The sequence below is a fragment of the Notamacropus eugenii genome, chromosome 3 (assembly GCF_028372415.1).
Source record: "Notamacropus eugenii isolate mMacEug1 chromosome 3, mMacEug1.pri_v2, whole genome shotgun sequence".
NCBI lineage: Eukaryota > Metazoa > Chordata > Mammalia > Diprotodontia > Macropodidae > Notamacropus > Notamacropus eugenii.
The window spans coordinates 95003254-95028505 of NC_092874.1; the positions used below are offsets into that span (position 1 = coordinate 95003254).

General features: G+C 48.9%; 1 protein-coding gene across 3 annotated transcripts; it reads right to left on the minus strand.

The window, feature by feature from the left end:
• Window positions 1-1237: 1237 nt before the first annotated feature.
• On the minus strand, window positions 1238-23579 carry SLC4A2 (solute carrier family 4 member 2). 3 transcript variants are annotated; one of them, XM_072652206.1, is made up of 23 exons: window positions 23446-23579; window positions 20673-20799; window positions 18543-18720; window positions 18193-18434; window positions 17950-18068; window positions 14951-15174; window positions 14567-14709; window positions 13998-14178; window positions 11549-11684; window positions 11084-11249; window positions 10276-10390; window positions 8861-9045; window positions 8300-8525; window positions 7648-7866; window positions 7375-7523; window positions 6858-7052; window positions 4710-4958; window positions 4474-4563; window positions 4071-4237; window positions 3210-3463; window positions 2930-3099; window positions 2476-2649; window positions 1238-2297 (listed from the first exon to the last, which is right to left on the minus strand). In XM_072652206.1, the coding sequence occupies exons 2-23, from the start codon at window positions 20733-20735 to the stop codon at window positions 2217-2219; spliced, it is 3726 nt and encodes a 1241-aa protein (XP_072508307.1). In that variant the 5' UTR covers window positions 20736-20799; window positions 23446-23579; the 3' UTR covers window positions 1238-2216. The 3 variants fall into 3 exon arrangements, with proteins under 3 accessions (XP_072508307.1, XP_072508306.1, XP_072508308.1); XM_072652205.1 differs by lacking the exon at window positions 23446-23579 and adding an exon at window positions 23108-23325; XM_072652207.1 differs by lacking the exons at window positions 20673-20799; window positions 23446-23579 and adding an exon at window positions 19881-19939.
• Window positions 23580-25252: the final 1673 nt, after the last annotated feature.

Genomic DNA, 25252 nt, shown 5'->3' on the forward strand with positions numbered 1-25252 from the left:
GAGCTGTAACTTCCAGTAGCGCCAGGTCTGGGACCCTAACAAGGTAACAGAGACAGCAGAGGGGACAAAATCCATTCTGGCTAGGCCTGAATAAGAAAATGTGGGCGGTCCATTCTGGTGCTGTGCTCTGGCCTGGGAGGCACTTTGGGACAAATTCTTAACCACACAGACAAGGCCTTCCACTTCATCTCTTGGGCAAACCTTATTCCTCCCACCCTCAAATCTTCTTGGCCTGGTTACTGGATTATGCAACACTTTGGTCCCACCCTACCTCCTCTTAACTCCTCATCCCCATCATTAAGCCGTAGCTCAGACCAGGCTGAGTTGTGCGCCAAACATGCTGCGCTCATCCCCCTCCTCACTACCTCAGTTCACATCCTCTGACATTCTTCTGCCTCCAGAGATCATCCCTATCCTTCCAAGCCCATATTTACTCCTGCTTCTTATGTGAAACCTTCAGTTATTTCCAACCACAATGATCTATCCCTCTGAATTCCTAGCACTTTTCTCCATTTAAACTACTTTGAATAAACTCATTTAGCTCTTAGTCACTGCCTTGTGAACTTGTGCTGTCTTAAGTTGCTGTTTTGCTTATCTTCCCCAGGATACTGAATCATCCTTAGTACGACACCAAAAGTGGACAAACAAATGAATGATCATTTTTTTACCTCTGCCACAATGGGGTAATGCAGAAGCCCCTAGGGCTGATGAATTACCTGTCTGACGACCAGCAGTTTATGTGATTCTCGGAGGTTTTTAGTCCAGGAGGTGAGGATTGCATCTCCTGCCACTACCCTCTTCCTCCTCTTTTCACTTTTAGCTTTGCTATCTTCCGCAGGCACTCTATATATTATTTTTTGCCCAATTTTAAGTCAGATTGATGCCTAGATCTTGTGATCACAGGGAAAAGGCCAGGGGTAGGGGTGCACATGGCAGTAAGTTATAATTTCTTGGTGTCTTGGGCCATGTCCCCATTCCACTTTCCCCATTGGTCTTGAGAAGGCAATATCACCTGTCCCTGCTTGCCATCTATATACATATGGATCTTAGGATACCAGGGTCCCCACTCCCTAAAATCATCAAGTGTCCATCTTTCCCTAACAGACCATGCTAGGGAAAGTCTGGGTGGGCAGGGGAAGCTGGCTTTTAATCAAGATAAGGGAAGAGAAAGAGATGTTTAGGATTAGGTAGGGACCAGTCCTTAGAATGCTATATCAAAAGGCAGAAGTTCCAAATGTTTAGGCCCGCCATATTTTATTCTATCAGACGTCAGATTTTTATGCCTAGAAAGAACCTGTAGTCCAACCTTTTTATTTAACATAAGAGGAAAGAGGCTCAGCCATTAAAATTATTTGCCTAAGCTTACATGGTCAGTTATTGGCAAAGCCAATACTTGAAGCCATATCTCTTGAATCCAAGGATCTTTCCACTCTCAGTATACTTTTTCCCCTTTTCCATACTCATAAGGAAACAGTGGTTCAAAGTCATGAGCAGTGACTGACAGAAAGGAAATCCTGACAGGATTATGATGGTGCCACCAGGCTATACTGAACAGGCAAAGAAATTCTTAGGCACCGGGCTAGGCTTGGGATCCAGGGCCAAGAAGCAAATTTTGCTTTTTTAGTTATGGTGTCTGAGGAACAAAAGCCATGTTGTATGGTGAGGGTGATGGGGATTCTGCCCCAGGGATAGCATGTTTCATATATCCCCTTTTTGCCTATGAAATATTTCACCCAATTCCTCATACTCCTGTCTAAACAACCAGGTGTATAATGCCTAAAACAAGGAACCTCAGTCTCTGTCCCTTTCTCTAACAGCTGTCCAGATGTGGACATGGTCTTTGGTCCATGAAGTAGAGGGATACTCCTGTTTTGGAGTGTGAAACCACCTACCACCTATGGGTAATGAATAAGGTACCATTTCTCTGTGATTTAGTTTCTTATTAAAGTCTTTCCTGGTCATATGTATGATTTCTGGGAGCCTGCCCTCTCTTCATTCATTCTTTCCCTTCCCCCAGTGAAGCATGGAACCAGGGGAACTAGGAGGTAAAAAGGTGAGAGAGAAAGGCAAAGCACTTTACTGCCAGGGGAGGACTTAAATTATTCACTTAAATAAAAACTAGGGGTAGAGGAATAGAGGAGGAGCCACTCCCTACTACCAAGGCCCCTGATCCTTCTGTCCACCTGTCCCTCAATCTTGTCCCTCCGTCCAGCACCCTACACCGGCATAGGCATCTCGTTATACTCATCCACGCCCTCCCTCTCATCGAACACCGGCTCAGCTTCATTAGCATCCAGCTGTGGGAAAGAGAAATCATAGTCAGGCGAAGGAAAAACTGTTTCAGAGTAGAAATTTTTCCACAATTCAGTTGTGAAGAGACATTGGAAGTGCAAAGTTAAAAAAAAAAAGGCTAGAGGCTTGAGAGTAGATTAATCTGAAGGAATTAGGGACTGAGGTTGGGGAAGTGGGTCTTACGCATTTCATCTCTCGCTCTGTGAAAATTCGTGTGAGTAGCACCATACGGAGCGGCACTGTGAGGATGAGGATGAAAGGGAAGGCAAGAGAGGCGGCTGTGGACATGACTGCCCAGAGCAGGGCCAGGCACAGGAGCTGCAGGGCTGTGAACAAGTGCATTCGAAGTGTCCGAACCTGTGGAGAATGGGAGAAGGTGGAGCAGACTTCGAATCAAAGCCTCCCTGTATTCAGAGAGAGACTCTTCTACCCATCTACTAGGGTGCCTGACAAGCCATTACCACCAGAGAACCAAAGCTTGATAGTGACTTGATATCAGCTAATGATAGCTAATAATGAGAATAGGCAAGAGACTGAGTTTTTATTGTGTCATCAAGATGGTGGAAGAGCGGCTGGAAAAGCCTAGACAAAAAAAAGTAGATGAAAATGGGGCCAGGATTAAGGAAAGGGGGCCCACCTTCTTGACATAGGTGACATCAGGGTGGTGCTTGGGTGGCATAAGCAGCAAGTGTAGCCGTTCATAGAACTGGATGCCATTTAGGGAGGTCACACCCATATACAAGAAGATCCCAAAGAGCACAGCCAAGGGGATCTGACGCAGCAGGTCCCCAATCACCATGGAGAGGCCTGTAGGGGGAGCAAAGAGGGCATAGAAGTAAAGGGCTCACAACAGCCCCTCCAGACCTCGGGAAGGTGCTGAGTGTCAGGAAGCTAAAGTCTTGAAAGGTGAAACATACCCACAAGCACAGCCACCAGTAGCCCCGTCACCCTCTGCTCCTTGACTTCCTGGATCTTGGGCTTGTCCCCCGGTGCCACAGCTTTGCTCATGACAGTAAGTGCATTAGCATGTGTGACAGAGCGGACGGTGGCAGCAGCCAGCCAGGGCAGGCCAAAGAGGGCGCAGAGACCTCCCATGCCCACAATCAGCAGCAGGTCCAGGTGGAAGCCAGAGCCTTTCTGTAGCATGCGCTCCTTCTTGGAGATGATCAGCCTACATGAGTGGGATGAGGAGGAGGGTAATTTACTACTGACTGTCCCTTATGTACATCCTAAATCCTGGCTATCTGATCACCTACCCTGGCTCATTCTTCCTTCAAAATGTCTCAAAAGCCTGTTCCTTTCCGTTTTTAATATAAACATCCTCCTAGTCCAGGGTACTCTCAGGCAGGCCAAGATTACCACAACAGCCGCCTAGGCGAGTTCCCTGCTCTATTCTCTTTGTTCTTCCAGTATGGCCTGCACAATGCTGCCATTAGCAGTGTAAGCATGGACAAGTCACTTATCTGATCTATCTTAATTTCCTCACCTGTAAAATGGAGAATGACAGTTAGACTGGATTGCTTCTAAAGTTCTTTCTAGAGGCTTCCTTGAATTTTTGACATTATGTTACAACCTCCACACCAAAACCTTCAGTGATTCCCCAGTGCCCAATGTATCAAATTCAAAGTCATTGGTCTGATAGTTAGGGTTTCCATAATTTGGCTTCAGTCTAACTGTTGAACTATATGTGCTAACTTCCATGGACCTTGTTCCATTTAGAACTATCCCCAGTTGCTCAGGTATATCTTCCCATATGAATCCCCCAAATTTAGACTCACGTTGTGATCTGAGTCTCCATGAAGATGAGGATGAAGACAAGAATGGCCGGCAGAAAGCTGGCAATCATCATCCAAACTGGAAAGTCTCCATTTTTCCCCAGAGGATGGATTACCCAGCCCCGTTTCTCAGGGGCTGTCACTGAGAACCCACTGGGAACACTCAGCTTCTGGAAAAGCAGAGGTCAAAGGCTGTGAGGAATTTGGAAGAGGATCGACAAACATCAACAGTCTGCTGTGCTCAAAGATAAATGAGCAATAAGCAGAAATAGTCAGTTTTAACAGGAATAAGGTGTGTGAAGGTCACAGGATAAGGGGAATTAGGGCGTTCTTAAGATCTCAGAGATTGGAGAAATGACCTTTTAGTGGGGAGTCTGGATGTGTGCACATCCATCTCCCCTCTCACCTGGGTGTAGGTGTCTTCCACACTGTAATCCACCAGCACCATGATGAGAATTGCAATGGGAACCCCAAAGTCTCCAATCACTCTTCGGATCTGGATGGAAAAGAGTGCAGGCTCAGAAAACATTAAAAAAAAACTCCTCCACTTAACGTGCCTCTGGAAAGAGGCAATCTTGGGAGATGAGAATATTAAGTTCCTGTACTTTACCCACCAAATCTCCAATGCACAGAGCCACATACCCTCCCTGGGAAGAATCTGCTGTTCTTGAACTTTCGAAGGAAAAAGGCAATGAAAAAGGTCCCAGCCATGAGCACAAGGGACAGCAGAGCTGTATTGGGCTGACCCTTCAGTTTCCGGGCCTCCTTCTCACTAGGTGCACTCCCATTTCTCAGTACCACCATTGTTTCTGTCCACGTTTTATTCTCGACCTCTACTGGCTCAGAGCCATTGGAGACAATGCAGCCATGGAGTGGGTGCTCTTGGAAGATCTGGGAAGATGGAAGGAGGAAAAACCTTAATCAAACCACCCTAGAGCTGTTTACTGAATACCTACGCTTCCCAGTACCCTCCAGGACAGATTGGTAAGGGGAGATAAGACACTGGAAAACAGAAATAGAAAGTACAGGACAGATTATGATCAAGGGATGAATGGGGAGAGTAAATTAAGAGTGATGAAAGGTCAAGAAGAGGAGAGGAGAGTCTGAACCAAAGCTGTTCAAAGGCTTCATGGAAGAAATGGGACTTAGAACACTCAATTCAACATTAAGATGTGCTTACTAGATTTAGGATGCTAGGGTTGGGGAACTTAGGGGTACCACAGATACCGTAGTCCTCTCTCTCCCTCCTGACTGGTAGGAAAAGTAAGATATGCACCCAGACTATACAAAAGAGAAAATTTTGAGTGCATAAAAGATATACAAAGTATTGTGAAAAAATTAAGAGGGAGATCATTTTTGGCTGGGACAGGAGGCTAAAATCAGAAGTTTTATGAAAATGACATTTGAGCTGGGCCCTGCAGGACAGGTAGGCCTGAAGAAAGGAGAGAAAGGAAAACTTCCAAATAAAGGATCTGGTGGGTTTAAGGTCTCTGGAGCTATCCTTTCGGTTTGCCAAAATCAACAATTCCCCCTGGTGTACAATCCTTGTTCTGGCTTTGCTTCCTTCCCTACTCAGCCTGAACCCAATAATCATTTCAACCTTGTTCTTTTCTTGAATCCCGCACCTCTTTGTTTTTCTGTTAAGCTACCCTGCTAAACAATCAACTCCCTAGGATCACCTGCACCATTCACCTTCTTTGCTTCTATTCTTAACTGTGCCCACTTAGTCCACTAGGAATTCATGCTGTCTGAATATGCAGAGCCACTCAGAATCAGTTATCTCTTACCGACTTCCCTTCCCATTAACCACAGCCACTCAAAACTTCCACTGTCTTCAAACCCAGACTACATGTCCTACCTACCCAGTGTTGTGTAGCATTTATCACTGAGGCTACCTACTAAATCCACTGGCCTTTATATTTAGTCACTCTCCTTGACCTCTACAATGTCTGATCCTGTTAAAACATCCTTGCTTCTTACTATTCTTTCTTGCCCTGGCATCCATGACCATGAATTCTCCTGGTTCTCCCAGCTTGCTCCTTTCCGTGCCCAGGCCTCATCCCCATCCCTCTTCTCTCTTTACATCATCATTAGCTATACAGTCATGCCTTTAATTATTACCTTTATACTGATGCCTTCCAAATCTATCTCCAGACCCGATTTCTTCTTGAAGTTCCAATACTTTATTTTCAATTGCCTGTACATCTCCACCTTGCCATTAACTCAAATCCAAAATCTCCAAAACTGAACGCATTCTTGTGCCACCCATCATTCCAGTCTCCCAGGATCTTCCCTCACTCTTCTTCCTACATTCATCTAATTACCAAATACATTTGATTGTAACTGCGGTCTCTCTATACCTTTCTATCTATTTTCACTACCCAGGTTCAAGTACCCATTGTCTAAACTATTTATCAGAACCTTGTAACTTGTCTGACTCCAGTGTCTCTGGTCTCTCATCCACCCTTCACATGTGCCAACATAATCTACCTTATGCAAACACCTGACTATTTCACTTCCTTGCTCAAAAACCTTTAGTGGTTTCCTGCTAATAAAATACAGAGCCCTTGGCTTGCCATCTTGGCTCCAGCCTACCTTTCCAGCCATACTAGGTATAGTATAAACATTGCAGCCATTCTTTCCATGTAGTTATGCAAGGTGGTACAGCACCAACTTCCAGAGATTGGAGAACCAAGACACATAGGGAGTAGGTAGATCTCCGTGGGGAGCCAGCCCCTGCCCACTAACTGAACCTCAAAGAGATCCCTGCTGTAAAAGGGAGCTACTTACCTTGATCAGCTTGAAGAAGGTCTCATAGATGAAAATGAGAGAGATGAGGAAGGCAAAGATCTCCTGGGTGAACCGGGAGACGAAGCGGACAAGGAAACTGCCCTCTAATGCCACCATCAGCAGAGCCAGGAGCACCAACCAAAACCCAATCCACACTCGGCCCACCAGGTATTCCAGGCCATTGGAGCTGCAAAACTGGGCAAGGGAGAAGGGAAGAGGCTATAGCTCAAGTCACGTTTAGGGAGCTGTGAGGGAAAGAGCTCCTCTTGGTCTCTGTGATGTAGGTGCTTTTTTTTATTTTGCAGATTAGGAAACTGAAGCTCAGGGACAGTAAGTGTCACCCAGCTTTAAGGATCTGAGGCAGAATTCCAATCTAGGTCTTTTTCATTCCAAATCTAGCCTTTATATCCATTATGTCACAGAAAGTAGGCAAGTAATCAGTACCTCATAGTGAGCCTCTAAGCCTTGTTCCCACACACCCCTGCTACTACCTTCGATAGCCTATAATCAGACTTACCGAGAAGAATGCTTCCTCAAAGACCAGCAGAGGCCCAGAAAAACCAATGACGAGCAAGGGCTGGGCACCCAGCAAGCAGAAGATCACACCCTGGAGAGCTGTGGCCATGATCAGCTCAGAAACACCAATGAGATCTTCTGTCTTTTCTCCTGAGATGGAGAGATGCAAGTGCTAAGGATCCAAGGATTCCCCTCCTCCCAAATTCCCATCAAGGTCTAGAGATTCTATTTATTTAATCCCTTCTGTCACCACTGCCTTCAATCCCCAACTTACCAAGCAGCCCCCCAAAGGTGATGGCAGGGGACAGGGCAGCAAAGTAGATGAAGATGACAGCTGCTAAACACTGAGGATCCAGTGCATCTCGGAAGTCACTCAGGTAGTGAGGATAACGGCGCCGCACATCCCGAATCAGTCCTCCAAAGGGCCGGCCCGTACGCCGAAGAGGATCATCATCATCTACTCCCCCTGATGCTTCTGCCATCTGTAGGAGTGCTGCAGTCCCGGCCTCCATCAGGGACAACCTCCCTTCCACTTGAATCCCCCAGACTCCTTCTGGTCACCCACAAATTCCCAGACTCCTTCTGGTCACCCACAAATTCCCTATTCTGATGGAGAAACCTTTAAACTCTAAAAGCCTAACCTGCTCCCTAAGAATACACCTTTCCCCCAATATCCCTGTCCACCTTTTCTTCTAGAATCTAGGGATTCCCTTTCTGAAACATATCCCCAAACACCTGCACTAGAATTCTGTCCTTCCCTAAATCCACACTTTAGTCACATCCTCCCCACTTTTCAGAAACATTACCCATCTTGGCCACAACCTTATGCCCACCCTAAAACTGCCCAGACCCTTGTATGCCCACCTTGAGATCCCTTCACTTTCATTTCTCCCATCTCCCCTCCCAGCCCAGCCTGGCCCCCGTACCCTTGTCTTGAGGGGATTTGGGCTCCAACCCAGCACCCGTAGGCAACAGCCGCCCTTGCTCCTCACGCTTCTTAAGCATCTGTCGCTGGAAGTGGGCTACCGACCGGAGGAGCTCCTCGCCCTGCACCTCCGATGGTGGCAGCACCACGCTGCAGTCCAAGAAGGCATTGATGGCGGTCAGCAGATCTTCCCTCTCATCTGCCAGGTAGGCTGCCTCATGGAATTGCTGCCAAAGAAGGGGAGGGCATGGGCACAGAAAGAAAACCAGAGCACCAGTACACCACCAGACATTTAGTAGCCACCTGTATGTACAGAGCTCTGTTAGGCATAAGGGCAGGACCGAGAAACCCTTCTAGTGAAATCAGTCAGTGGGTACTAGGGGGAAAGGAAAAAGCCAACCTTGTTGGATTGTCAGCTCCCTGAGCACAACATTTGTTTGATTCGTTTGTTCCCAGTGTTTTGAACATATATATCAGTTAAGTGAATGCATCCTCTTGGGTTCAGAGGTTAACTTGTAAATGCTGTATTATGGGGGGAAAGAGGAGGATAGGGTAGGCTGACCTTGTCCGACATGAGGGTGGAGATAGAGCGGCCAATCTCGTGGTAGTCCATGTTGGCGCTGCTCGGGCCCAGCAGCAAGAAAAGGAAGCGCACAGGCACAGGCACCTCAAGTACAGCGTCCAGCTCCGCGGCCTCCCGAAGCCTCACAAAGGCCATGGTGGGCCGGGACAGGAACTCGACGCAGCCTGACAAGAGAAAAGGGGCATACAGGGACAGTGATGAGGACAGGAGGAGGCAGGGCAGATGGGAGGGGCAAGACAGGACACTGAACCCACAGGGAAGGATGTGAGGAGTAAGTGCGGAGAGGTAAACACAAGAATTCCCCAGTTCACAAGGAAGACAGAATTATGACACTAATAGAGGACGCCAATTTACAGAAGTAGTAACTACTTGTATCATCATTCTTATTTTACAAATGAGGAAACTGATGTTCAGAGAGATCCAGTTGGGACTCCTTGTCCCCAAGTTCAGGGTTCAATGTGTGTGATTACCTGAAGTGGGCAATGCATAAAGTGGAGGTCTGTGAGGGTAAAGGGCAAAAAGGAAGGAAGGGAGGCTCGAGGGAGAAGCCCTGAGGAAGGATGTGTCTGCCTAGGATGAGAAGTGCAAGGGGGTGATCAAAAAAAGGGGCAGGGGGGAGCGGAGACCTAGTTGTACAAGGGTATTTATAGCAGCTCTTTTTGTGGTGGCTTAAGAATCAGAAACTGAGGGGATGAATTGGAGAATGGATGAAGCACCATATTATTGTAATGGAATACTGTTGTGCTATAAGAAATGACAAGCAGAATGAGTTCAGAAAAACCTAGAAAGACTTATATGAACTGATGCACAATGAAATGAGCAGAACCAGGAGAACAGTGTATATAGTGACAGCAATATTGGATGATGAACTACTGTGAATAACTTAGCTATTCTCAGTAATACAATCATCCAAGACAATCCCAAAGGACCCATGCTCTCTGCCTCCAGAGAAAGAACTGATGGAGTCTGAATACAGACCAAAGCATACTGTGTTTCACTTTATTTCTCTCTTTTTTTTGGTTTTTCTTCCACAAAATGACTGATATGGAAATATGTTTTACATGATTGCACATGTATAATTTAGATTGCTCACTATTTCAGGGAGGGAGAATCTGGAACACAAACTTGTAAAAATGTTAAAAATTGTTTTTACATATAATTAGAGGAAAAATAGTATTTAAAAAAAGTGAAAGGGGGGGGTTCTGTGTCAATATTCAAAAGCATAGATAGGAAGCAGGAACTGTACCTAGTTTAAGATGAGCACAAAAGTTACCAGGAGAAGCGGGTGCAGAGGGGAGGTACCCCCAAATAGCCTATTCCTCAGACCATCCACTCTACCTAAATCACATTCCCCCGTTAGCCACACGCCCCAACCAAGATTGAACCCCTCATACCCACGAGCACCACAGTGGCCTCTGCATTCTCAGGAATTTTTTCCAGCAGCTTCAGTTCATGCTTGGACTTGGATCGAGTAATGCCTGCGGGAGGGGCAGCAGGAGGCAGCTCCCGCTGGGGTGGAGGAAGAAAAAGAAGACAGCTTAGTCCATCTCCCTAGCCTATAACATCGCCTACCAAAATTCATTGTCCTTCTCCTCTACCTTGAGATAAAAGCATTCTCACAGCATTCCTTTGAAGTAAGGAGATGTGTGGCTGTCCCTGTTTGATGGATGAGGACACTGACCCAGAAGTGATTGCTGCTATTCTTAAGAACTAAAATAATTACCAACATATTCTGATTTATATAGGTTCAAGGTTTATAAAACACTTCTCACAACAATCCCCATTTAACAGATAAGGAAACTGATAAGATTAAATGACTCATCCAAAGTCACATATCTGTGAAAAGACACAGCTGGAACCAAACAGCTATGTGGCTCAGTGGATAAAACACTGCTATTGAGAGTCAAAAAGGTCCAAATTCAAATCCTTCCTGTAATGTTTATAAGATGTGTGATGATGGGCAAGTCACTTAATTTTTCTGTTCCTCAGTGTCCTCAACTAGAAAATAGAGATAATCCTACCACATTCCTCATAGGGCTGAGAATCAAATGAGGTCAACAACATACATAAAGTGCTCTGCCACTATTAAAGTGCTGTAGAAAGGCTAGCTATTATTGTCATTAGAATACAGGTCTCCCATCTCCTTTTCTCTTCCCTCCTCCTCTCATCATTGTCAACTCAGTCTTCCAGGACTTTCCTCACCTCTTTCTCTATCTCCAGGCGGGTCTCAGGAACTCCCCCAATCAGAGGCTCAGTGACATGGGGGTCACTCTCAGTCCCCTGACCATGGTGATGCCCAAGCAGTGACCCCAGGGAGCCAGCAGAAATGTTTCGGGGAAAGGAGAAATCTTTCTCATCACTTGGATGGCTGATAGGGAGAGAAGTAAAGAGATAAGGAAACCTAGGAGGTTGTAGATATGTGGACGACAGGGGAGAGGGAGGGGAGAAGCCTTGGCAAGGACGACTACACAGAAAGGAACATTTTCTGTACAGTGTGTGGATCCTTGAGTTTCAGTAGCATGTCTCAGTAATGTACATTGTGGAGAAGAATGGATTTTTTGGGGGTGGGGACAGAAATCAGAAGGATCATCAATGGAAAGCGGGTAGGGGAAAGGAGTGCCTTTATGACTTGGGGGCCGGGGAGAGTTTTATCTCAGAACCGCTTACCTGTGTTTCAGCAGCAGGGCCCGAAGCACATTTGCCCGGTCCTCAGCCTTGATCTGGTCAGAGATGACCATTTGCTCTACCACCTGGTGTGCCACCCCCGGCAGCGTCTGCTGATCCAGATCTAGGAGAACAGCCCCTGGAAGAGTGCAAAAGGGAAGATGGGCGACACTTCACTTGGAGCTGACTTTCTTCAGAGATTTTTCTCTATATTGCCATTATATAGCTTCTTCTCCTAGTCCCACTCATTTCACTCTCTATCAGTTCACAGAAGTCCCTCGGTTTTCTCTAAAACCGTCCATTTCATTTCTCAAGGTACAATAATATTCTATTATGTTCATGTGTCACAATTTGTTTAGTTATTCTCTAAAGGGAAAACATTCCCTTAGTTTCCAACTTTTGGGTTCCACAGCAAAAAGAGCTGCTATACACATCTTAGTTCATTTAAGTCCTTTTCCTTTCTTTGACTTCTTTGGAAGCATAGGCCTAATAGTGATATAGTGGGGTCAAAGGGTACGCATAGCATGGTACATTTTGGGGCCTAATTCCAAACTGCTTTCCAGAATGGCTAGACCAATTCACAACTCCACCAAAAGTACATCAGTGTACTTGCTTTCTCAAAACCCTTCAAACATGTCATTTTCTTTGTCATCATTGACAGTCTGATGTACAGAAGGCAGAACCTCAAGTTTAATTTGCATTTTTCTAATTATTAGATGAGTAACAAACTATTTTCATGAAACTGTTGACATCAAAAATTTATTTCTTTCAAATATGCCTGTTTATATCCTTGGCCATTTACTGGGGGAATGGCCTTGTCTTATAAATTTAAATTAGTTCTTTATAAATCTCTGATGAGACCTTTGTCGAAGATATCTGCTGCAAAGCCCCCCCCCCCCCAGTTTCCTGTTTCCCTTCTAAATTTAACTCTATTAGATTTTGTTTCTGCCCAAACTTACCCCGTGTGATACTCTGTCATTTGTTTAGTCATAAACTCTTCCCTGTCCGTAGATCTGAAAGGCAGTTTATTTCTTGTTCCCCTAATTTATGATGTGACCTTTTACATTTAGGTCATATAGCCATCCATTTGGAGTTTATCTTGGTATGAGGTATTGATCTGAGCCTAATTTCTGCCAGACTGTTATCATGAGACCTTCCCCTAATAACTGGGTTGGATTTATCAAACACCGTTCTACTGTTTGTTTACTTCTACTCTATTCCACTAGTACCACATCATTTCAGTGATGACTACTTTGTCATAGTTTGAGACCCCCTTCCTTCTCACTTTAGATTCTCTACTTTTTGTTGCTCCATATTTTTTCTAGCTCCGTAAAATATTCTTTTGACCATTGTATCAGTACAGCACTGAAGGGAGATTCAGGTAGTATTATAATTTTCATTACATTGGATTGACCTACTCATCAACAATTAATATTCCCCAAATCATGTAGGTCTTCATTTCCACAAAGAGTGTTTGTAATTAGGATTGTCTAGTTTCTTGTAGTCTTTGTAAATATACTCCCAAAGATTTTATTGCTTCTGTAGTTATTCTGAATGGAACTTTTTTTTCCCTAGCTCTTTCTGTTGGTAATCTAGAGGAATACTGATGATTTATGTAGGTTTATTTATATCCTTCAACTTTTCCAAGGTTACCTTCTCAATTTTTCAGTTGACTCTCTGGGGTTCTCTTATCTGTTTAATTTGTATCAGTCTTAACAGGCTTAGTCACCTGGTTTCCAAGCCGAAAGCAAATTAGATGCAGCAAATTAGAAAGTGGGCTCACTAGCACAGACAAGTACCCTGACAGCAGCAAGGACAGCCAACAACGAAGAAGTCCAGAAGCCTCGAAGCCATTTAAAGCTTGACTGCTTGCCATTTAAAGCAGGCAGTCCCAGATTCTAACACAGAATTACAACAAATGTTCACAATTATGACTGAGCTACCAAGAAAATGTTAAATTATGTTTGGTATCCTCCAGTGACGAAGGCAGGGGAGGATGTACTCCAGTTTAGAAAAAATCTCCACTAAAACAGTTAAACACAGTCCTGTTGCTTAAGGCTTCATTTATCTAGAAACTTCCGTGGTGCAGAAACAGCCCATTCTATGACAGTATCTGTCAGATAAGTGAGCTAGGAATGCATAAAGAAACAGAAAAATCTACGAAGGGACTTGCTGACATCGCAATACGCATGTCACAACCCAACAGAGATGTCCCATGCTCCCCTGGTATGTAGAACTCATAAGGTCTCTGGTAATATTTGGCATTGTGCATTACAATCACCTAAAGACAGTTGCTTATTGTTGGGGTGCAGGGGGTAATGCACCAAAGTACAAAGATTGGAAGGGAGGGATCATGGATAGTCAGTGAAAACTGGGCCACAAGTAGCACACCCCACCTACGAGACTGAAGCTGGAAAAACTGAAGGCTAGGAAGACAAGTAAAGACAGTTACCATGAGCCAGGGTTCTCCGAAGTTCTAGTAGGCTTCGGAAAGAAAGTGAGGCTACATGGGGCTTTCCCCATCTGTCAGTCTCCTCCTCCACATCCTCCTCAAACTTGATCCAGCGAGCTGTCTCTCTCCACTGAGGCTCCTGGTTTTTGTCCAGCAAGAGCTCATTGAGCTCCACAAACACCTGGGAGGGTGAAGAGGTTTTCCAATCTAGTGAGCGATAGTGGTGAAATGATTATGTACTGGGCTTATTGGGGGTGGGGACAGTACGGAATGGAGAGGTCTGCTGCTCCTATTTACCTTTGTGTTGGGGGTGGAAAGAAAACTAGGTTGGCAAGCCTGTGCCCTGCTGTCACCAAGTACACATGGTGTTGGACTAGTCAAAGGATTCTGTCCCTCACCTAAGGAAAAGGACCACCTGCCCTACTTACTGATACTAGGTAGCTGTGAGGATCAGATGAGAACAAAAGTGGATATGCTTTGACAAATTAAACATGTAAAGAATTATTTTGCTGAGGGGTTGTGGCTGTGGTGGGGTAAAGGTCAGACAGACTTGAAGCAGGGTGTGTTACCTCATGGGGCTGGTGGGGAGGCCGGGGTCGAGTGCGTGGTGTAGGGCCAGGCTCTCTCCCCTCTCTGCCCCCCTGCACAGGTCCCTTGGCATTCTTCCTCACTAAATGACGCCGCACACCTGGCACATCCTCAAACCGGTGACCTGTAAAGAACGGAGACTGGAGTGGATGTGTATGTACGGAAGCAGCTGACAAGGTGTGGGGAGTGGGGTGGGGTGGAGGACGGTGTTTGGAGATTCAAGGATAAGAGGAAGGATGGATTATTCTTCTCCTTCTTCCTCCACCCAGCACTCTAGATCCTAGCCCTTTATTTCCTGGTGGGTTTCTCCAGACCCAGTTCTATCTTTGAAGCCCTCCCTATTACCAACCCACTAGAGTTCTCACTTTTCATGAGGTCCAGGTCAGCAGTGCCCAGGGTTTGGGCTTCACTCTCATCTGTAGGCACCCTGGGCAGCAGTGCCTGCTCAGCCCCTGTCATGCTCCCAATTCTGCGCCGCTCCTGCAGGTTGTAGCTTCGGTGCCCCGGTTGGGCTTTAGCAGAAGGACGACCTGGCGCTCCTCCATCCTCTCCCCCCACAGCACCTCCGGATGCCTCTTCTGCTGGAGCCCTGGGAGAGATAAACCCCGTGTAAGCCACCCCTCTGCCCTCACTGCCGTACCTAATCTGGTCTTGGGACAAAGTCAGTATCTACCTGTACTAGCTGTCAAGCCCAAAACATGGCAAATCCGCACAGCAGCTTAATCCAAATCCAGATATTACCCTGGGACTGTTTTATCAACCCCAAATTGTACAATCTGCTCCTACTCTACCTGTCCCAAGCTTCCCCCACCAATCCCATGACTGTAACTCCAAATGTTATTATTCCTACAACTTTGCCTTTGCTTATGCTATTTCTTTTTCCTGAGGGGCCTTCCCAACCTGCTAAAATATTCTTAAAGGCCTAGCTATACTTTAAGGTTTGCAAAGTCCCTTATGGATCTCGTTTTATCCTTAATATACCCTTGTAAGGTAAAGAGACTGAGGCAGAGAGAGGCTTTGTGACTCACCCTAGGTCACACAGTTAGTAAAAGTGTTTGAAGCAGCATCTGAACTTAGGTATTGGGGATCAGTGAGGCTTTCTCTGCTCATCTGAGCCAAACCACACATATCTCCCTTCTCCATATTTCTATAGCTTTGTAGTCTATAACACAGAATACATATTCTACCTTTTAATGAGGCAGACAGGTGCAGTTCCTGAGCACTACACTTGGAGTCAGGAAAAAGTGTTCAGTTTTAGCCTCAGTCACTATCTGTGTACCTCTGGGGAAACCATTTAAGCTTTTTTGGCTTCAGCTTCCTTACCTATAAAATGGAGATAATAATTGCACCTACCTCATGTGGGGGATCAAATATGATCATGTATGTCTGGCACTTTGCAAACTTTAAAGAAGTAAACTCCTTCAGTCTCTCCCTGAGAAGACACATAGCAATCTCCTACTTCCTTACTCTGGATATTACAAATACAAAAAACAAGAACTGGAATCATCTAAACTACTTTTGGTCAGCTTGTTCCACATTCAATAAATACAGCTTTCCACTACATATGTGCTTCCTATTTCACATTAGTCACCACCCAAGACTGGGGGCAGGGCCATGGAATGAGTCACACAGGGCTCGCTGCCGTACCCTGACTTTGAACCATTTTCCTCCAACCACACAGGGCCCATGGTAGTTATGCATTCAGCTGTGCCCACAGTGATTGTCCTGTTTCCGTCATGCTACAGATACACCCATCCCTACTCTCACCATCCACACGAGACCCTCTGGAATCCATGCCAAGCCATGCCCCCAATCCCTGGAAGTTATATCCATTTAGCATTAGAACACCTGTCCTATGCTTGAGGCCTCTAAGTGGCTTTACCTAACCCATGGTACCTAGACTGTCCTAAATAAATCAAACTAGAAGACCAGCTCCCGTCTGCCCTATTGCTAGGTCACTCCACTCCTACCTCTTTTCTCTGGACACAGTAATTAAATCCATATTACCACTGCTTCTAGAAAAGACATGTCCAGTGACTGTTCTATGGACTATTTCACCTTCTCTGCCATTGCTCAGACCAGCAACCAGTAGGAGTGGGGCAGCCTACTAAACCCTGTCTACATAAGGATCCCAGTGGGCTGCAGTACTGACTTAGGAAACCACATGTTATGATCTATGTTCTATTATATTTTTATTCATTTTCTTAACTATTTTCCAATTACATTTTAAGCTGATTCCTTCTGTACTGGGAAGTGTGGCTGTTGCCACCTCTGCCTCAGACCAAACCTCCCCTCCTTTCCCCCAGTCCCTTCTATGTTGCCCATCCTTATTAGACCCTCCTTGAAGGCAGACTATCTCATTTTTATTGCTGGTACTTAGTGTAATGCTTGGAACACAGTAAAAGAGCTTAATAAAAACCTTTTTATTCTTTCCTTCTTTTAAACTGTCTCAAAGTGAACAGCAGAAAGCAAGCGACAAATATATGAGCTGAAGTTTGAAAAAAAAAAGCTCCTCAGTTTTTTGTGGGAAGCCCTCCCTGACTGATCTCACCTCACTCCATCCAATCAACAACTGTACGCCACAACACATGGAGGGTGTTACAAAACATAGATAAGACAGAAACCTTCCTATGTTAATGAAGCTCAATGAAGAGGAGATATTTAAGAGACAAATACTTGGAGCACAAGGTACAATTCAATACAAGTAAACAGATAGTTTAAAAATATATACAATGCTCTGTTCTGGGAACATTGGGAAAAATGAGTCACTGCCCTCAGTGAGTTTATAATCTGCTGGGATACAACACGATAAAAGAATAGATCTGGACAAAATGTTCTCTCTAGGAAAATCTGAGGAGGGGAAAACCATTTTCAGCTGGGGGAAGTGGAAAGAGGGCAGCCAGAGAAAGCTGGAGGTACAAAGCAGTACCTTAGTTAAGAGGAGGGAGATTATCTGGGCTTTAAGGGTGAGTAAAGCACAAGCTGGGAGGGGGACCGAGGCAGAAACCTGGAAGTGCTCCTCTGAGGTAGGAGAACCTTAGCTCCGAGTTTTTGGCCAGTGAAGGTGCTTAACTGATGCTAAAAGAGGGAATGGCTTTTTGAGAAGGGATGAGAAAGAAAAGCTAGGTCAGGCCATAGAAAATTCACTCCTTGTTCCCCTAAGGTGATTAACTTTTACTTGGTTTTACAGGGTTGGTTGGAATGTGGCTTTTACAGGGCCAAACATTCCCAAACAGTGTCCTTAATTAGAAAGTAAGTCGCCAACGGGTAGATCTCCAACTTATCTAAGTCCTGCAAACCACCTCGGTATTTTTGACCACAGTACATATCTCTTACATGCCTCTGCATGGGAGATGCCACTTACCCGGGCAGGACCCCTCTAGGAGCTTTGGGGCTTGTTTCTTGGTGGGAGGGTTTCGGTGGGGAAGAAGGAACAGGTCCCTCTGGTTTTCTCTCAGTGCTATCGTCCTCGTGGAGGAAGAACTAGAACAGCAAACAAGGGAAGGAAGGGAAGGAAGAGGAGCTTTCCACATTCACCTCCCCTCCGAGCCTCCCCCCGCCTCACCCTCACCCAAGGCGGGGGGAGTGCGGCGGGGCTCCCACTTACCTGGACAGAAGTCGGAGTGGAGCTCGGAGACCGCGGGGGAGCCGCCCGGCCGCTCTCCGCTTCGCTGGCCTCATCCTCGTCTTCCTCACCCTCCTCAATGGTGGGGGTTTCTCCCGTGGGGGAGGCTCCTGGGCGTTTGCGCTGTTTTCTGCCAGCACCCTGGGTGTTCTTTCTACGGCGCGCGTCCGGAGGCAGGTGGGTAGACAGTGGGTGATGGATGTGGTGGGAAGACTGGCGGTGGTCTGGCAGAGGATAAGAACTCGGTCAGAGGGGGGGACCTCCTGCTGTCTCCCCCCACTTTCCTCCACAGCTCCCTCCCTCCCCTCCCTTCTCAGGGCCCGCCCCCTCACACTCAAAGTCTTCCTCCCCATAGCTTCGGCCCGGCTCGTCCCCGCTGCGGGATCCTGCCTCTTGCAGAATCTCATCAAAGCGCTCCAGGCCCAAAGTGCGGTGCAGCTCGTCGTCTTCCTGTTCGGCGAACGGAGGGCACCCGGGGCCCGCGTGGGGGCCTGAGCCCTCTGGCTCAGGCTGTGGACGGTGGGGAGGAGAGGAAAGAGAGCCTCAGGGGTCCCGGCTGTTCACCCCGCCCCCAATCCCTGCTCCTCTAGCCGCCTTCCCCCTCCAAACACCCCCCCCAAGTGCCCCTGCTCTGCCCATTTCCTGCCCTTTCTGGGCCAGGACCACGCCCACAAGGGCACTTCAGTACTAGGGTCACTTCTGTAATGTGGAAAAATCACTGCCCTGACTCCCAAGAGGAATGCTCCCTTCCCAAGATCCGGATGCTCGGAGGCATCATTTGGGCGTTTCTCACACTGGATAATGAAGACTTTCCCTCCGGGCTCCAGGGGCGGACTGCTGCAGAGCCGTAGTAACTTGGGCACCCCCCAAGCCAGCCTCCTGGACCCAAAGGGGGCCCGCACCGAAACCCTGCCCCGGGCGGGATGGGGTACGGAAATGGGCAGTGGACTTTGTGTGCCGCCCCGCAGCCCCCACCCCCGCGGTTGCCGCCTCGTTCCCCCCACCTGAGTCATCCTGCAGGAAAGAGGGCAGCAGCAGTGGAGACAGCAGCGGCCGGCGGGGCTGCGGCGCGAAGCTTGTGCCGCACGCCGGGAGCGAGCTGAGCGGCCGCCCAGCCGGAGCCGAACTAAGCTAGTAACCCAGTCCCTGTCCCCTCCTGTGCCGGTGGCAGTCCCCTGCTCCAGCCATCACCAAATATTTGCTCAGGAGCCTCAGGCCCTGAAGGGCATCAGAACCTCCAAGGGCGAGGGAGTGGGTCTCCCCCCCCATCCCCGCAACCTTGATGGTGCCAGCTAGTCAGTGACCAAGAAAGGGGAGGGGAGGTGGGAGCGTAAGGCCGTAATTGTGGATAGCTGAATGAGTGGGAGGGTATTTGAGGGGGCCCTATTCCCCAATGAAGACAGAACCTGCCCAGCTCATTTCAGCAGCTCTAACTCAGCTCTGCCGAGCCCATAAAGCTCTCTGCACCACCCCCAGGATAAGCTGGGGGGGCAGGGGAAGCAGGAGGTGAGCATGGAAAGAGGATGGGGGGACCAGGAAGATGTTGCGGAGGGAAGCGGGCAGGCACAGTAGGTGGAATAAGAGTAGTGAGAAGATAGGAAGGGGGAAGGAGAGCTGAGTAGGTAGAGGAAAGGGAAAGGAGGGAGGGGATTGAGGAGGACCCCTCGCACCTGAGGCCGCAGGAGGAAGTCCATGGCCGGCGGGGGGTGCAGTGTAGAGGGAGGGGGAACGGCCCACGCACCTTCCTGGTCATGTGTCTGACTGGGACAAAGTGACCAATAACTGGGCTAAAGCAGTGGGGCTCGGGGTTAATGATTTCCCCCGGGGAGAAAGAGGGGGGGCCACGTGGGGCAACAGCCACATGGAGAGGGGGCGGGGCCTAAGACACCAGAGACAGAAGGCGGGGCAGACAAGCTGAAGCTACATCCCCGGGGCGGGGTGGGCGGGACTTGAGACGTGAGATGCCACCCAGCAGAGACTGGGTCCTGAGAGAGAAGGCAAGATTTCTTCTTGGGGGAAATAAGGAAATAGCACTCACCCCACCCCTCATCTCTTTTCGGGGCACAACCATCTATTTCCTTCCCACTACAAGCACTCACTCCATCGAAAAGGCAGGAAATCTCCAACAATGCCGGGCCTTCCACTCCTAGCCACCACCAACACGCCCAAACCCTGCTCCCCCATCTCCTAAGATCCACCTAACAACCCCTTCCATCTCAATCGACCACAAATTGGCTGCCAGCCCCAGTTAGCTGTGCCACCCTCCTCCCCCAAGGAAACGCCCAGGACTCCAGAAGGTATCAGGACAGGATGGGGTTGGGGGTATATGTTGGGAACTGGGTTGGAGGTGTGCGGACTAAGGACTTTTATGTACCAGAGGGAGGCAGTCTGGGACGTGAGCGGTAGGGTAAGTAAGGGTTAGGAACCTTTGGGGGCTTGGGTGTTGAGAGGATAGTACTCACTGTTCGGAAGGGACCAGGACCTGGGCCGGTGCCCAGGGCAGGACGTCTGGGAGTGCTGCTCATTGCCAAGGTGTTAGCCCTTCTCACTGTCCCTGCAACTCCCTGGACAACTTGAGGGCAGCATACCCTTAGGCATTAGGAAAACATCATTAGTGACGAGACTGAGAAACAAAGGCAAAGGCAATCGATGACTTCATGCCCAAATATTTACTCAACACCTACTGTGTGCACAGCACTGAGCATCAAGGAGAGAGAAAAAGAAATGACAGGAGACGGCAAAAGGAGAAATGGAGCTCAGAGCGGCAGAAAGCGCTACGGAGCCGTACTGCTAATCTTTTCACCTACAAATACACACACTTATATTTACCACCCTTAATGTCATCTTATGCTTTAAAGGACCGCAGTATAGGTGGGAGAGGTGAGACAATAGCAACGGGAAAAAGATAAAAGGAAAAGAAATGGAGGGGCAGCAGGAAGTGGAGCTCTTACTAAGGTCAAAAACGAAGAAGGACGGAGAGACTGATCAAAGCCAAGGTAACTAAGGGGAAAAGAGCAGTAAGGGAGAGGAAGAGATGAAGAGAATGAAACAGAGAAAAAGCTGCCTAAGAAAGGGACCGAGACAGGCTAAGGAAGGGGTGGTGGGTGACAAGAGACCTAGACAGGAAGGGAACGAGAGGAGAGGAGAGATGGAAAAGAAGACGGCCTGGTGACCGTGATGACAGACAGACAGAAAGAGGAGCACGGCGGAGAAGCTAGTGGAGTGGAGATGGAGTGAGAGAGAGAGATTGGGACCGAGAACTGGCAGGGAGACGAGATGAAAACTGAACTCTTTCCAGGAAGAGAACTAGACAGAAAGACAGAGGGACACTGGAGACATCGGGAGGGGTCCTAACCCAGGGCCCGCCCCACCCCCTTCAGCCTCACCCCCTCCCCTTTGGCAAAGAGCACCCCGCCAGAAATCGGAGAGGGGAGGGAAGTGGGGGGACGGTGGAGGAGGAGCTGAAGCCTCGTCTCTGAACTCACCCAGCGGGAGCGGAGGGAGGGAGGGAGCCGGGCGGCCGGGGTTGAGTTTTATGCTGGGGGGGTGGGGGGAGGGGCACGTGACTGGATTGAGAGGTGGGGTAGGAGGTCTCCTGTTAGCTCCTTGGACACTGGGACCCTAGGTGATGGGAGGGGCAGATCCTCCTTCCCCCTCCACCCCTCCCAGTTTGGAAAAATCTGAACCTCAGGGCTAGAACCTGCCCGTGACCATGACTGGTTTAGGGCTGGGTGGGGGAAGAGGGCAGGTCAGGGAGGGCCGAGGAGAGGGTCTCGGAGCAGCGGCAGCTCTTTAAAAAGCCAACAGGGGCCGAAGAGGTGGGATGGGGGTAGGGGAGAGCGTATACAGATATGCTGGGGATAGAGGGGGTGCCTCCTAGGTTTAAGATGGAGAAGAGGGCCGAGGAAGGGGAACGAGAGTGGAGAAATTCTGGGGTGGATCAGTGTACAGATTTCACGGATGGGGAAGAGAGGGGGGAGATCCGTGTGAAGGGGCCTGTCCATTGGGGTGAAAAGGTGTAGGTCTCAGGGTCAATTCTGGGAGCCTAGGACTGAACATTCCTGGCCCTAGCTTCAACTCAGCTGACCGTCTCTCGGCTCCCCCCCCCCCCCCCAGGCCGGCCCTTAGCCAAGGCACGTCCCTCCCTAGGCTGCACAGCCCCCCTCCCCCATAGGGGGCTGGGGGAAGTCCTGTATGGGGTGGGGGGGATCTCTGTCCAGAGCCTCTGCAGGTGGTCCTACCATCGGCGCTTCATACTTACATGACTAGGCCCTCAATTTGCCCCCTTTTCTAATCTCATCACCCCCTCCTCCACCATCCCACCCTCACCCCCCTACTCTGGGCTTGAACACAAAGCAGCTTCTGTCCCAAGCGTCCCGGGCCGATAATCCGGGGTGGGGGCACATTCCCGGGACCGGCCCCGACCAGCCCCGGGGGATTAACATCTCTCCCCACACCAAGCCTGACGGGATTAGTAGACACCCCGGGACCCCCTCTTGGGCTTTATTCCCTGCTCCCCTCACATTCCACACCCCTCCACTTCTGGGCCCTAGGGGAAGGGGGCAGGGTGGCAGGCAGCTAGACGCCTAGAAGGGCTAGGGACCTCTTCTCCCCCCTCCCCCCAAGACTGGAACCCTCTACTTCAAGGTCTATTTGTCTTCCCTTGGGGTTGGTCCTCACTCAACCCTGCCCTTCTGCTGCCCCGCAGACTTGACCTGTGTCCTGGATTGACCTGACTCCCCCACACCTTCGGCTCCGCCCCTTAGGAGGCAGATGGAGGGGCGTCCCTGGAGGAGGGCCCGGGGAGTGGGGTCTCAGCCAGAGGGGTGGGGGTCTGAGAGGACGTGAGGGAGTCATGGAGGAAGCAGAGAAGGATGGAGGAGGGGGATCCAGTGACCTAGCTGGGGAGCCGAGGCTGGAGGTCTTGCAGAGCCCTGCCGGAGACCGCGCCTGACTGCAGAGCCCTTTTGGATAGCAGGAAGCGCAGCACCCCCGTTCTGTAGAACCCCAACAAGTGGACCTGGGCCGGTCGTCTACACTGCGGACAAGTTTCCCCATCCTTCTTCCCGGGGCCAGCGCTCCCACCCCCACCTCCCGCATCCCCGCCTCCACTTCGGGTCTACGGTCCCTTCCCTCCTTCCTTCCTTCCCTTCCTCTCCCCAACGCCCCAGGCCTCCCCTGCCTCCTTCCCCTCGACCCAGTCCCCCCCACCTCTCCTCCCCCCGCCTCGCTTACCCGCTAGCTCCAAGCTCCGCTCCCCGGGGGTCCCGGGGGTCCCGCTCTCTTCCTGGGCTCCCGCGCGCGCGCTCCCGGCAGCTCCCCCTGGCCCACCCCGGGGCGCGCCCCCGCCGCTCCGAACTTCTCCCAACTCAACTTTCCCCCGCGCCGCAAGCAGGCCGGCCCCTTGCGTGCGCGCCCCCTTCGTGCCGTGCGCGGCCCCGCCGGGGGTGTGTAAAGTGTAGGGGGCGCGGTGTGTTAGAGACCGGGAGCAGAAGATGGGCACGGAGGAGGGGAAGGGGGAGGGGGAGGGCTTCCAGGCACAGCCCGGCACTGGTCGCTTCGGGCGGGGCTGCGGGAACTCCCCCCTCCATCCTTGCGGACCTACCCACAGGAGGATGGTACAGGCCACCCCCGGGACTTCCCTGAAGTTAGGGTGTCAGCCACCCACGAGACGCTGACTCCTGACCTGGCCACTCCAGCTTGGGGGCGCGTGGAGAGAGAGGGCTTTAGCTTTATACGGCGGTTTAAGGCAGAGAAACTGAGGCACAGGAAAGGCAGGGTTGGCGTGGGCACATCTGACCCCCAAATCTGAGTCTGAGGTTTTTTCCTAGCCCCCTTTCCTCAAGGAGAGACCTTATCTAGCTCAGGAGCTCCCTCCTCCACGAAGTCTCCCCTGAATTCCCAGGAGCCCAAGGTAATAATTTCTCTCTCCGGTGAATTCTTGCAACTCTTTGTACGGCTCCTAATCACTCTAATTTGTACTGTAGTTCTTTTTGCAGGTCTTATCTCCGCAAATGAATTGCAAACTTCTGGAGGAAAGAATAACTGTGCCTCCTACATGTTTATATCTCCCAGGCAGCAGAACACACAGCGTACATTAATAACAAAGGTTCGTCCAAGTTTTGTTGAGCTGAGAGACCCCTGGAGAAGGTCTCTAAGGCAGAGCAGCCACAGGCAAATGATCTGCCTCTAGCACTGACCAGGAAATAAGAAAGTTAGAATCTGGGAACTGGAATCAGAGCTGGAAGGAAATTTAGAGGTGATCCAGTCCAATAGCCCTTTTGGGGGTTGCTTTGAAATGTGAGCATATTTTTATTTATACTCTGTGTTTTTACAGTATTTTCTCTTTAGATTTTTATCCTTCCACCCTTCCCTCTCCTGAGAGCCATCTCTAATAACTTTTCTCCAAGATTTTAAAGAGAAAAAAGCAGTTCAGTAAATCAAAGTCCACACATCCACCATAATCGATTCCATATCAATAGTACCATTCTCCTGCAAAGAAGCAACCTTCTTATAGATGAGGAAGCTAGAACCACAGAATTGAAGCTAGCTGAGATTTGAAAGCTATGTTTTCTGACTCCAAATGTACTTCTCCTGACACTATACAGAAATGGCAAACCAATCCATTATCCTTGCCAAGAAACCCCCAGATGGGGTCACGAAGAGTCAGACGAGGCTACCGCTGGTAGACAACTGCCTTTGTGCGTCATTAACTACTAGTTATCCCTTCCTCTTAGGTATATACCCCACCCTTCAGCATCTCTTCTAATGGATACTATCACTGGTGAACATTTGTATTATTCAAACTTTTCACATATGTAACTTACCAGCTATTTTATATACTCATTAAGGGCAGAGCTGTCATTTGCTTCTGTCTTGTATTGTCAACAAGGCCCAGCATAGAGCTGCGCACATGGCTGATACTTGAATCATCCTGTTACAATGCAAAGACAACTGCATTTAGTGTTAAGACCTGCATCCAATCCCCAACTTTGCCACTTACTACCAGGACAACTTTGGACCTTTTTTTTTTTTTTTTAAT